This window comes from Camelina sativa, chromosome 17 (assembly GCF_030686135.1).
Source record: "Camelina sativa cultivar CO46 ecotype springtype chromosome 17, ASM3068613v1".
Lineage (NCBI taxonomy): Eukaryota > Viridiplantae > Streptophyta > Magnoliopsida > Brassicales > Brassicaceae > Camelina > Camelina sativa.
The window spans coordinates 10,231,883-10,245,761 of NC_141896.1; the positions used below are offsets into that span (position 1 = coordinate 10,231,883).

Sequence of the window (13,879 nt, forward strand, 5' to 3'; positions counted from 1 at the left end):
CCAGTTTTGTTATAAGTCGTTTTTGGTTGTGTGGCTTGTTGTAGGGCGTTTCTGGGCTGTTTCAGACGTTAGGAGGGTCTCAACTGGTTGTATTGGTTGTTATAATCAGTTGATAAGGTGAGTGCATGACCATGGCTTATCTAAGCCTGAGAATCCTTTGTTGTTCTTGCTTGATTGGTGGTGCTTTGTGGTGTTGTTCTTGCTTGATTGGTTGTGTTAGTGGTGTTGTTCTTGCTTGTGGTGGTTGTGTTATGGTTCTTATAGGTTCCTGAAGGTTTTGGGTGAGGTTGGAACGGATTGGAGATGATTGGAAACGGAGGTTCGTCGTTCGGATTCGTGCAGTTCGCGTCTGCGAAGGGAGTGTCGATCGACACCAGTTAGGTGTCGGTCGACACCATGTTTGGTCAGTGTCGATCGACACCTCTCTGGTGTCGGTCGACACCAAGTTGCTTGTTTCGTGATTTTTCCTGGTTTGTTGTGTTTGGTTGTCATTTGTTAAGCATTGGAATCTCAGTTGCTTGTGTGTATAGCCCAGTAGATGGGAAGATTGCCTCACTAAGTATTTGTGATACTTACGCATCTCAATTATTGTTTGTGGTGTGCAGGTTTGTGACGTGGAATCATGGCAATGAGGAGGAGGATGATCTAGGGTCTCGTTTGTGTGTTATTGGATTTGTTGGTTATGTTGTTGGAACCTTGGTTAGTGTTATGTTAGGTTGCCGGATAGAATGGTTAGGAATGTTATTGTATTGATGATGTTGTTGGTTTTGTATTATTGATATGTTTCCGCTGTGCTTAATGTTATTGCTGGTTTAATGTTGAGTTGTGGTTTGGGTTGGTTAATTAAGTAGTATGGGATGCTTAATTATACATTGTATTTAATTGTTAAAAAAAAAAAGGGGGTCGGGTTGTTTCAAGTCATCTCCGAACCGGACCTTTCCGATGATCGTATCATCAATCTTCGAAATATACTTGTTGTTGCCTGACATGTGATTGCTAGCCCCGTTAAGTACCATATGTTTTCAGAATGCGTATCAAACTCGCTTGGCTTTACTTTCCTCTCATTGAGATACACCACCTCATGCATCATCAATTCTTCAGCCTTTTGTGTGTCATCACCTTCAACTTCTTGTGTTTCCTGAAGCTTAAGCAACCTGTCAGGACAGTCTGAAGCGTAATGACCCACCTTGTCGCACCGATAGCACACAATCCTCGACTTATCTCGTTCTTGCTTGTACCCACCAAACTGTGGATTACCGAACCGTCCACGTCCCCTTCCACGGCCATAGAACCGACCACCTTGTCCTCTACCACGTCTCGCACCATTGTTCCCTTGATAGGACTGTGTATCCATATTTGCATACATGAGTTTGCCGTGATCAGAGGTTTGATCTTCTTCTTCCTCACGAGTACGTTCCTCATAAGTTTTCAACCTTCCAACGATGTCTTCAAAGCTTGTTGTGTTTAGGTCAAGAACTTGTTCCAGCGATGCAATAATATGAATAAACCTCCTCCGTGGTAAACTTTTAAGAAATTTCTTAACAAGTTTTGGTTCTTCAATGGTTTCTCCTAGGCTTGCGGATTTGGTGGACAGTTCCGAGAGACGACCTACGAAATCATCAATAGTGTCGCTATCTTTCATCTTCATTCTGTCAAACTCTGCCATCAAAGTTTGTAACCTTGCCTACTTTACCCGCTCAGCTCCAACATGTCGTGCTTTGATAGCATCCCAGACGGCCTTAGAGGTGTCTAAGTTTCCGACCTGTAGGATCAAAGCTTCGGGTATAGACTGGAACAGAAGAGCTCGAGCCAAATCGTTATGATCTCCGTTGTCTGATCCAGGTTCGATAGACTCCCAAACTTTGTTCACCTTGAGTAATACCTTCATACGCATCGCCCATACTGTATAATTTACATCATTCAACATCGGACATTGGATACTAGAAGAACTACCTTCTTTCGGCTTGGCAAGAACGATGTCACCCATGATTCTTTCTTAACAAGAAAAGTTTCTCTCGAGATTGTGTTTGATTCAATACTTGCTCTGATACCAAAAATTGAATCAAGCTTTAAGAATTTCAAGAAGAATAAAAGTAAAACTCACTTTATTTACTTAAGAAAATCACTCAAAACTTAAGCTCTTTTCTCTTAAATCTCTATTCTCTCTCAGGTCTAATGTCACAACTCGACATTAGCTTTATATAGAGACCAAGTAAATATTTAGCCTAACAACCTTTAGGAAATATTACATAATTTAGATTCCTCCTAAATCTATAGATATCTATATTTAGATATCTCCTAAATATATTAAGCTTGCTCCTCAAGCTTATTTCAAGCTTACATCAACAGAGATTGTCCGGTTGAAAGAAGAAAAGAAGACGGAGATTTAATTTATGACAAAGGAGAAATCTAGCATCACACAAAAATTAAGTGAGTCTGAGGCTGCAAACACCCGTCTTAAGGTATGTGCTTACTTCATTTTATCTGTTGTGAGATTGTGATGATGCTGGAAGTTTTTGGCATTCTGTGATCATACAGCTTAGTAATACTGTATCAAATGGCAGTCTGAAATGAAAGCTGAGATTGACCGCTTTGCTAGAGAAAAGAAGGATCTGGTAGAACAGTTTCGGGATGTAGAGAGTCAGCTGGAATGGATCCGATCAGAACGTCAAGATGAGATAGATAAGCTCTCGTATGAGAAGAAAACTCTTTTGGATCGCCTTCACGAAACAGAGACGCAACTTGGCGTTGCTAAAAGCTCGAAAGCGTGATGAACTTAAGGTACGGACTTGAAATAAAATGTGGAGAATATGCTTGCAGAAGATGAATAATGATCAGATAATTATAATTACAGCAAATTGTATTTCTCACTTAACAAGTGATGCCATTTTCTTTGTTAAAAAATACAGAAGGTAGGAAAAGAGAAAAATGCTCTAACTGAGAAACTAAAGGTAACAGAGGCAGCTTGAAAAATATTTGGAGAAGAGTTGAAACGGTATGCTACTGATAATGTAACTCGGGAGGACTTACGCAAGTCACTTGAGAATCAAATCAGGCAACTGACACAAACAATAGGGCAGACAAAAGAAGAGAAACAAGAGAAAGAAGATCAGATTGCTCGGTGTGAAGCTTACATTGATGGAATGGAATCCAAACTCCAAGCTTGCCAGGTTTGATAGAGACAAAACAGATATATGTTTTCTTTTTCTGCTTTTCTCTTTTTAGAGCTCACTTAAACTCGTCTGATGTGATGATACTTTTCAACAGCAATACATCCACACACTAGAATCCTCACTTTGAGAAGAGATTTCAAGGCATGCGCCACTGTATGGTGCTAATTTAGAGTCTCTATCAATGAAGGAACTGGACACAATAGCTCGGATCCATGAGGAAGGGCTAAGACAGATCCATGCCCTTCAACAATGTAAGGGACACACTTTGTCACATGGTCTCCCTCAGGATCACTTATATATTTATTTTTCTCTGAGATTTTTGGGGAGGCTTATTTTGGCTGTGGCTCAAAGTAGAAGAATAAAATATAAAAAAAAATAGAGGGATACGTATGCACAAAATTCATTGTGAAAGAAAAAAAAAATGTTGTAAAAGCTGTTTTGCCGATGGAATCAACACTTGCAAAGAGCCTTGTGCTTCCTTTTTTTTTTTTTTTGGCTCATGTCTCTCATACTTCGAGTATAAGGCTTGGTAGGATTGCACTTACAGGAAAGCTTTTTTTTTTTGGTAGATCACTAACACTTTCTTAAGTTTGAATTTGCAGACTAGGCATTTATTAAGATGCTAAATTAGAGAAGTAACACCTTTTATGAGAAAATGACTTTTTATGCAGAACTAGTAGATTTATATCAGGGTTTGTATGCTAATACACATTAACAAGATCTACAGCCTACAATTGGAATTCGGTCAACGTATGTTATTATTTTTATTCAGAATGATATTTTTAGGATCCGAAAGACGAATATCGCTGTTGACAAATTTACATGCATGTACCACTAGGCACTAGTCCACCACACAGTTCACACGCACTTGAACAATGTTCGCATGCAAAGATTTACCAATCATACGGTACCTCTCACCCATACCTCTCATACGAGATGTATATGGTTCATCACTGTTACAAATACATACAGATTCCTTTCTTGCAACAAAATATGAACCCCTTATTTCTTGTATTTCTCTTGATTGTTTTAAAAATCTCATTTTTGCGCTGTTTTATTGATGCCCAAAAAGATACCCCTTAACCTCAAATTTTTAGTCACAAACTTGCTCATACTTTTTGAATTGTTGTTTACTAATTTCTGCCACTCGACATTCCTATGTGAAATATAGTGAGTTCTAATATTAGAACTTAAAACCAACTAGACTTTTTTTTTTGGGTATTAATATCGACTGTTCAATGCTTATGATAATATCAAATTTTCGAATCAATGTTACACATGTTGTGGGTCTAGATGCATATGACATTACATATATACCTCCAAATCTTATAAGTATATAACATATATATATATATATATATAAATATACTAGAAAGTAACCCACCCGATGCGTGGGTTATGTATGCATTATTAATTTGAAATAAAGGATGAAGTTTCTATTTAATTCTATATGAAATGTATATGTAATTGTTACTATATATATTGAAAATTAATTTTTATAATATTATAGTTAAACTACAGTATTTTTATAGATATTTGTTTTATGATGCTTCATAAAAGAATCATTTTGATAGAGAAAAAAATTAAAGTACACAAAGTATTGTTGAAAATATTTAAATAATATGTTATTATAATAATATGACCATTGTTTTAGTTACCGCAAAATTAATTTAATTTGGCATTTTTGTTAAGTAATTAAGATAAATTATATTTATTTACAGTTTTTTTTTTTTTTTTAAACTGATAAGTAGTCTAAAAATAAAATTGTAAGACCTTACTATATAATTACTTTGATAGATAATCTAATGTTGTTCTATATATTAATTTTACTTTCATAATCTAAAAGTAATACTTAACAACAAATAATTTTAAAAGAAATACCTTCTCTTGTAATCCATTTTAAATAATATCCTTATACATATACAAAGTAACTAAATTTTAAACCCTAAACTCCAAATACTAAACATATTAAACATTATCATACTAAACATTATCTCTCAATCACTCTTGAATTAATTTGCCTCAACTTTTTATGTTTTGTGAATGATTTCATAAATAAAATATTTAACTTTTATAGATTTTATACTATGGAGTATTGATGTACCATTTTTTCCATTGCTTGCTTTTTTTACAATTCACTTTACCTCTGTATAATAAACTTTTATTTTGCTCGGTCCAAACGTTTGAAGTCCCTTTGATATGCCTCCATCTTCATGGATAGTGATTCTCCACAATCTGGCCAATATTGTAATATGAAACAAAATCCCTTTCATCCAACAAAATGAAAATGTTGCCACAAATCATATTCCAGCCTTCTTTCCATCGGATTTTTTTTTTGTCAACATATAATCGACAAGGCCTGATTCATACCCAGTCCCTACTAAGAGAGATAACACGACTTAGTGGAATCGAGCTCCTGTGGGATCGGTCGCAGAGGTGGTACTGTAAGCACTTGATTAAAAACACTTCCCATCATTTAAAATTTTTAAAATTATATGGGACTGTATTAAATTGTTATATTAGACAATACTCCCTCTGTTCCAAATTAATCCATATTTTAGGATTTTCAAACATATTAAAAAAAAACATATTAAAACCCGAATTTACTTGCATTATTTTTGTGATTAATGAATTTCAACCAATAATATTCAGTTCTTTTTTTTTTTGAAATTTACAATTTGTCATTCATTACTTATTAAAAATATCTAGAAAACCTAAAAATTGTTTTTTTTGTGCAACATTTGTTTTTCTCTAGAAAATGGATTAATAAGGAATGGATGGAATAGATTATAGTGAGGAAAATATATTGTGACTATTATAATATACATATTATTTGATGGCTTTAAAACATAAAATAAATTTGTGGTCTAAGGTTGTTTAGTCTGCTTGTCGTCCGGAACTGGTCTGGCTCCTTTCTCGATAAGATGTTAAAACAAACACATAAACCTAAAATAAAGACATTTAACTAATTCTCAGGAAAGTTAAAATAATGTCTACATATATAAAAACTAAGAGTAAATTTTTATTAAAAAGTAAATAAAAGAATTTAGATTAAAATTTAGTTAATCATTTTTTTAAGAATCTACCTTCTTGTATCTTAACAAGACTTTAGTTGAACCTTTAATATCCATTGATTCCATTCCATGGCTTCTATATAATATAGTTTTAAAATTTGACAGTAAATTTGAGTCCAAATATTTAAGTAAATGTATGATAGATGTTACTCTTAGGTTCAAAATATTTTATTAACAGTTACAAATTTGGGAATTAGGGTATTTGGTGTCATAACAGTTATATTTGCCTAACTTTACATAATACGGTGACATTTGGCAGCGTATATTTTTGACACATGTCCTCACTTCTCAATTATTAATTTATTTTTCTCAAAACTACATACATTATTTTTTATATTCACTATATTTAAATGATATTTCTGTACTAAAAAATATATTGGTATTTATATATGTAATGTCCTTTTAGTCATTATATATAGATATCATTTATCAGTATCTTATATAATTACCATAACATTAAAATTTTGCAAATAAAAAAGAATTATTAATATTATAATTTTGGACAAAATAAATTTCCAATTATTAATGATTTAATATTAATATCATAATTTCAGAAAAATATAATGTGATTCATACAAAACTCTTTACTAATTTCAAGCTATAATAATATTATAATATTATAATAATTATTTGTTGACAAAAAGTTATAATATTTGCTTCACATTTTTGTGCCAAAGATCAAATCAATTTATCCTAATATAGTTTAAAGATATAAAACAACATGATATTTTATTTTTCTTTAATAGTAATCGTTAATACAATTTATTGCATATTAATTCTTTAAAATGTAACTCCAATGATATTTGAAAAAAATTTAAAACAAATCTTTCATTATATGAATACACTTTAATATATTAACTGTAATACAATTTGTGTTTTAATATTTGTTAATATTTTATTAACAGTTACTCTCTTTAATGCATGGTAAAAGCAATTTGTAACCCACTACATGATATTAAATATTAAATTTTAATATATTTTCCACATAAGAAATAATCAAACTTAATGATTTAATTAATACTATTTTACATATGTCACTTACAATTTTCTAATGAAATAAATAGATAGAAAATCAAGAAAGTCAATATATATGAAAATCTTCTTATATATATATGATTTGAACATGAGAACAATTCTGAAATGCTCTTGACAAGATCGATTTTATGTTGATATGTGTATTGATATGAAAGAAGATGCTATTGTTGTGTAATTTATCATAATTTAATAGGATTTTAGTGGAAGTATGGAACTGACTAACTTTCTTGTCTACTCAATGAAAGAAAATATTATATATTTTAAAACGTGTGAAAATTAAGGTTTATAAAATTACATTAAGGCTTAATCATAATTATGTATTTAAACTATTTCATTTTTCATCCAAGATATGATTTTTATTATGATATTTTCTTTTATTATAAAATAGTGTATTTTTTTACTTTAAGGATGAAGGACAAATTAAATAAAATGTAAGAAAAATGTTTAAAATAGATGTATCAAATATCAGTTATTTATTAGTAAATGTTATAGAATATTACATTTCTTATCATATATATAATATGAGATTTTATTATAAAATAATTTGATTTTGTTTGATAAAAAAATTTAAGATATAAAAGTGAATTTAAAAATATATGTCAATTGTACCAACATTTGGAAGAGAACTATGACTATTTGGAATTGAAAATGATATAAATTTGTTAAATAATAAAATAGAAATAAAAGATGACAGATGTCCGTAAAAGAAAATGCCAAATATCACAATATGAGTAAAAGTTAAAAAAAACCTTCTCTTATTATAAGATTTTCTTTTGAGGAAAACCTCCAAATCTTATAAGTAATGAACGAATAGTATTGCATGCACATTATTGAGTGAGCACACGTCCAACTCGATGTGTCCGTGTCACTCTATAGTTATATGTGTCATTGAACTAAATACTCAATATATAAAGCGTAATATCTATTTTTAAAGGATAAGCTACGAACAAGAGACTCGAATTCTCTTCCTCTCTCTCGTCCACTCAGCTATTGTGCATCTATCGATCTCATCATAACCATGGACAAGACATTTTCCTCTAGCAACAAAGCAAAACCAATTAAATGCAAAGCAGCAATATGTAGAAACGCAGGAGAAGCATTGGTAATAGAAGACATCTACGTGGATCCACCTCAAGCTTACGAAGTTAGGATTAAGATTCTATGCACTTCTCTGTGTCACACTGATCTTACTTTCTGGAAACTGGACTTTGTAAGTTCACACTATATCACAAAGTCAACATAGAATCTATTATTCAAAATCTTGATTTCACTAATCTTTTTTTTTTCTTGACTTTTCCAGGGACCGCTTTCAAGATTTCCTAGGATTCTAGGTCACGAAGCAGTCGGGTGAATCTTCATATACTTCTTTAGTTTCAATTTTACACTCTTGATCTTCAAGAATCTACCTAATTACTTGTTACTTCAGTGTGGTCGAGAGCATTGGAGAAAACGTAGATGGATTCAAACAAGGCGACGTCGTTTTGCCAGTGTTCCTACCTTTCTGTGAAGATTGCAGAGACTGCAAGTCTTCGAAAACCAACTGGTGTGAGAGATATTGCGACGATTTCGTATCAAACACAAGAAGATATGGAATGAGTTCTAGATTCAAAGACTCTTCGGGAGAAGTTATTCACCATTTTTTCTTTGTCTCAAGTTTTTCTGAATACACCGTCGTTGATATCGCACATCTTGTCAAAATATCTCCTGAAATCCCCGTTAATAAAGCGGCTTTGCTCAGCTGTGGTGTCTCAACAGGTATCTCAGTTCATTCTTTATCTATTCTTCTCCTAGGGTTGGTATAGATAAATTAGTTATATCCGGGGTGAAAACATAGAAAGAAGTAGAAATTAGGGTTGGAATTGTTATTTATGGGAAAAGTACGAAAATTGACATGCACTGAACTGATGGCTATGTCAATTGTCACGTGGAGTAGGAATTGGAGGAGCTTGGAAGGTGGCTAATGTGGACGAAGGCTCCACTGTTGCAGTGTTTGGCCTTGGTGCTGTTGGACTTGCAGTAATCAATCATTCCTCTCCAATTATATAATACTACCTTTTTTTTATTGGATTTGTGTCGGCTTCAATTATAACACTACTTTTTCTTGTATAAAGGAAAACAAAAGTACTTTTAACAATTGTTTATTTAATCAAATTTTTTCTTGTAGTTATTTGTTATAATAATAATTTAAATGAGTTGGTACAAGGTTGCAGAAGGAGCCAGACTACGTAGGGCCGCAAAGATCATCGGAGTAGATACCAATTCTGATAAATTCGAGCTAGGTAAAGTTAAAAGTTGTGTTATATATATTTCAAGTAGTATATGCTTTTGTTTTCTTGGGCTTATGTTGCTTACATGATTTTGTTTTTTTGGGCTTATGTTGCTTACCGCATTGGCGATGATGGTATTTTTAGTGTAGTAGACTGTAAGTTAATGATGTTATGCGTAATGGTTCCTCAGCAATGTGTTAACATGCATAGCATTTCCACAAAATTCACACTAAACATATTAGTTTCAACTTTCACGTATCTAATTGTTTATGTTTATGTCATTTATGATTTAAAGTTTTTGAAAAATAAATCATATTGTTACTTTGATTAATGTAAATTATCACTTAACAGTAGGTTTAATTTCTATCAAAGGGAGTAAATTAATTCATCATATATAAAAGTATATTTATTTACATTGAGCAGGTAAAAAATTTGGTCTTACGGATTTCGTCAATCCTACCTTGTGCGGAGAAAAGAAGATTAGTGAGGTATGCCAGCTAATAACCGTCGGAGTAATTAATTAATTTATTTACACAAATTAATAAAAAACAGAACTAATCTTTTTGTTGGATAATTATGAAAAAAGGTGATTAAAAAAATGACAGGAGGAGGAGTTGACTATAGTTTCGAATGCGTTGGCGTAGCATCTTTACTTACTGAGGCTTTCAACAGCACCCGCCCGGTACGCTTAAACCAGATCATACCAAATTCTAGTCGGTTCAACATCATCATTACAATGGTTTAACAAAATCGGTTTTTACAATTTACAGTATTTTTCACAGTTAACAAATAATTGTATATAAATAATACAGGGATCAGGAAAAACGATAATGTTGGGGATGGAGAAGCATGCAGCGCCAATTAGTTTAGGTAGTTTTGATCTTCTTACTGGCAGAAGTATTTGCGGAAGCTTGTTTGGTGGTCTGAAAGCTAAACTTGATATTCCTATTCTCTTGGATCACTACTTAAAAAAGGTGATTATAAATTTATATATAAAGTTATGTGATTACATTTTTTGTCCACCTGTATATATATATATATATATATATATTTTTTTTTTGGAGAAAAGTCCACCTGTATTATGTTTTGTTTTTATTCCTATATACTATGTTTTCATGAGATTAATTTTATTTTTTTAACAAATTGTAGGAGCTCAATCTGGATAGTTTTATCACGCACGAACTGAAATTTCAAGAAATCAACAAGGCTTTCGATTTATTGAAGGAAGGAAAGTCTCTCCGATGCATTCTATGGATGGATAAGTGATTATTTCCTTATCCATCTTTACATTTTACTGTTTAAAATCTTTTTGTCGATCTTGTATGCATTATCTTCCTTTTGTCGTCCAATAAAATATGTTTTGTTCTTGTTGTTACCTTGCAATTTTTGTCTATCAACTAGAGCCACAAACTTATCTTTCGCATTATATCTTTGGCAGTCCAAACCCCTTAAAGTTGTGTTTTCTGATGGTGACAAGCATTAGATGGTTACAAATAGTACTTTGTACAAATATTATCACTTCAAAATCCAAATCTCTGATACATATGCATTTAATCGCTTCAAAGCATTTATATAAAACATTTGCTGTCAGCTCTAGTAATAAAACGGTCTCTCTTTTCTTTTATATAGTAGACGTATACCAACATGTGTAAGTAAAAGTTTTTTTCACATCTAATTGTGACAAACGTAAAATTTAATTAAAAATTTGATGCTGATTTGAGTTTAATATCTATTAGGTGGCTTTTAGCTTTGTACTATATCCACCAAGCTCGAAATTTTAAGGTCCCCTTCCTTTTCTCATTATAAGAGACATAATTAATGGTTGGGTGAATATTAGATTAGAGACGTGCTTAATTATTCAACTAAAGTGATTTATTAGAAGAAACAAATCTAGGGAATCTTTTTGCAGAGACAATATAAGAAGAAACAGGTGACTCTCTCTCTCTCTCTCTCAGAGATCACTCCATCATAATCCATAATTCACCATGGAAAAGGCTTCATTCTCCAGCACCCAAGGAAAGCCGATCCGATGCAAAGCAGCAATCTTACGAAAAGCAGGAGAACCATTGGTGATGGAAGAGATCCAAGTTGATCCACCAAGAGCTTATGAAGTTAGGATTAAGATCTTATGCACTTCTCTATGTCACACCGATCTTACTTTCTCGAAACTAGACAATGTAAATTTTTTTTACATTATATCGCAAAGTCAACGCATAATTTATCCTTCAAAACTCGATTTTAACTAATCCTTTTTGAGCTTTATCTAGGGACCGCTTGCTAGGTTTCCTAGGATTCTAGGACACGAAGCAGTGGGGTGAACATTCATATACATACTCTTCTTTCATTTCAGTTTTTAACTAATCTTGATCTTCAAGAATCTGCCTAATTACTTTGTTATCCAGTGTGGTCGAGAGTATTGGAGAAAACGTGGACGGATTCAAAGAAGGTGACGTCGTTTTGCCAGTGTTTCACCCTCAATGTGAAGAATGCAAAGACTGCAAATCTCCAAAGAGCAACTGGTGCAAAAGTTTTACCAACGATTTCTTATCAAACACAAGACGATACGGAATGAGTTCTAGATTCAAAGACTCTTCGGGAGAAGATATTTACCATTTCTTTTTTGTCTCGAGTTTTACTGAATACACCGTCGTAGATATAGCACATCTCGTTAAAATCTCCCCGGAGATTCCCGTTCACAAAGCGGCCTTGCTCGGCTGTTGTGTTTCCACAGGTTAATTATCTTGATTTTCATATTCGTGTAGGGTTGATTTTGATTAGTTTAAAATTTTTTATTCGAGGCTAAAACATTAACTTAAGTAGAAATGAAGGGGTGGAATAAAATAATTATTACACTTTGTTAGAACTTAGAAGTTTGATAATAATATGGGCTGTAGGAGTTGGAGCTGTATGGAAAGTAGCTGATGTGGAGGAAGGTTCCACTGTCGCTATCTTTGGCCTTGGTGCTGTTGGACTTGCGGTACATTTACATATGTCTAATGATTTTTTGTTAAGTAGTTTATTGTAAATCATAGTCATTAGTCATATAATTTAAGAGATAATAATTCAAAAAAAATAAAAATGATTTGGTAAACAGGTTGCCGAAGGCGCCAGGCTCCGCGGGGCTGCAAAGGTCATCGGTGTGGATCTCAATCCCGACAAATTTGAAATAGGTTAGGTTGGTCTTTTTTGTTTTTGTACATTTTGTTAAATAAATGTATACGCACTTCTGATACTGAATATGTCATATTATATACCCTACATGTTGTACAAGCTTTGTTTGTTATATATCATTTTATTTTTGGAATGTTGCCATGTTGGAGTAGGTAAAAAATTCGGGATCACGGATTTCGTCAACCCTGCTTTGTGTGGAGAGAAGAAAACTAGCCAAGTGTGTTGATCATTTACACTTATTTTATACAAAGTTTGCTAACTTATATGATTCGCAACATGCAGAAAGAAATATAATTATTCTATTGTATAATTATGAAAAAGGTGATCAACGATATGACAGAAGGAGGAGTTGACTACAGTTTTGAATGCATTGGTTTAGCTTCCTTGATGGAGGAGGCTTTCAATAGCACTCGACCGGTACGCTTTCTAATTAGCATCATTACATGGATAAACCAAAATCAAGTTTCCTAATTATTAATAAATTTTTATTTTCAGGGATCGGGTAAAACGGTAGTATTGGGGATGGAACAAAAGGCTATGCCAATAAGCTTGGGTAGTTATGATCTTCTTAGAGGCAGAACTATATGCGGAACATTATTTGGCGGTCTGAAACCCAAACTTGATATTCCCATTCTGGTGGATCGTTATTTAAAAAAGGTACTATAAGCATTCATTTATTTATGGTTACACAAAAAAGTAATTTAGTTGCAATTTACGTTATACACATGTGGAGTTTATAATATATTCTTTTAATAATAAAAAAAATCATGCAGGAGCTAAATTTGGACGGTCTAATTACACACGAATTAAAGTTTGAGGAAATTAACAAAGCTTTCGATTTATTGGCGGAAGGAAACACTATCCGTTGCATTTTATGGATGGATACATAATTTTTTTTTATCAAAATTCTTCTGATTCCTACATTTACAAAAACATGGATGGTAACAAAGAAGAATAAAAATTGCAAATCGACGGATTAAAAGATATTTCGAAATAATGTAATTTCCTTTGTTGAGGATTTGCTTACGGTGTGAATTATGTGATTCGTTTGTACATTCTCCAAAATTCTCCTCTCCACTCATTACTGTAACTACAAGACATAATAAAGAGAGAAGTAACATTTTGATTCTGAGAGTATATTGGGCTTAATGAACTCTGT

General features: G+C 32.6%; 2 protein-coding genes and 1 long non-coding RNA gene across 5 annotated transcripts; 2 read left to right on the top strand and 1 right to left on the bottom strand.

The window, feature by feature from the left end:
* Window positions 1-5,788: 5,788 nt before the first annotated feature.
* Window positions 5,789-6,367, bottom strand: LOC147923464 (uncharacterized). Its single transcript, XR_015586514.1, has 2 exons — window positions 6,260-6,367; window positions 5,789-6,119 (listed from the first exon to the last, which is right to left on the bottom strand). It is a non-coding gene; the product is annotated as an uncharacterized LOC147923464 (long non-coding RNA).
* A 1,739-nt stretch (window positions 6,368-8,106) lies between these two features.
* On the top strand, window positions 8,107-10,917 carry LOC104756592 (alcohol dehydrogenase-like 1). 2 transcript variants are annotated; one of them, XM_010479200.3, is made up of 9 exons: window positions 8,107-8,492; window positions 8,583-8,629; window positions 8,709-9,037; window positions 9,216-9,298; window positions 9,486-9,561; window positions 9,973-10,037; window positions 10,136-10,231; window positions 10,362-10,523; window positions 10,699-10,917. In XM_010479200.3, exons 1-9 carry the CDS (start codon window positions 8,301-8,303, stop codon window positions 10,813-10,815), a joined length of 1,167 nt encoding a protein of 388 aa, XP_010477502.2. In that variant the 5' UTR covers window positions 8,107-8,300; the 3' UTR covers window positions 10,816-10,917. The 2 variants fall into 2 exon arrangements, 1 of the variants encoding a protein (XP_010477502.2); XR_015587133.1 differs by having other exon boundaries at window positions 8,194-8,492; window positions 10,155-10,231.
* A 397-nt stretch (window positions 10,918-11,314) lies between these two features.
* On the top strand, window positions 11,315-13,785 carry LOC104756593 (alcohol dehydrogenase-like 2). Of its 2 annotated transcripts, none has more exons than XM_010479201.3 (9): window positions 11,315-11,726; window positions 11,817-11,863; window positions 11,952-12,280; window positions 12,444-12,526; window positions 12,644-12,719; window positions 12,873-12,937; window positions 13,042-13,137; window positions 13,216-13,377; window positions 13,494-13,785. In XM_010479201.3, the coding sequence occupies exons 1-9, from the start codon at window positions 11,535-11,537 to the stop codon at window positions 13,608-13,610; spliced, it is 1,167 nt and encodes a 388-aa protein (XP_010477503.1). In that variant the 5' UTR covers window positions 11,315-11,534; the 3' UTR covers window positions 13,611-13,785. The 2 variants fall into 2 exon arrangements, 1 of the variants encoding a protein (XP_010477503.1); XR_015587134.1 differs by having other exon boundaries at window positions 11,382-11,726; window positions 12,644-12,724.
* Window positions 13,786-13,879: the final 94 nt, after the last annotated feature.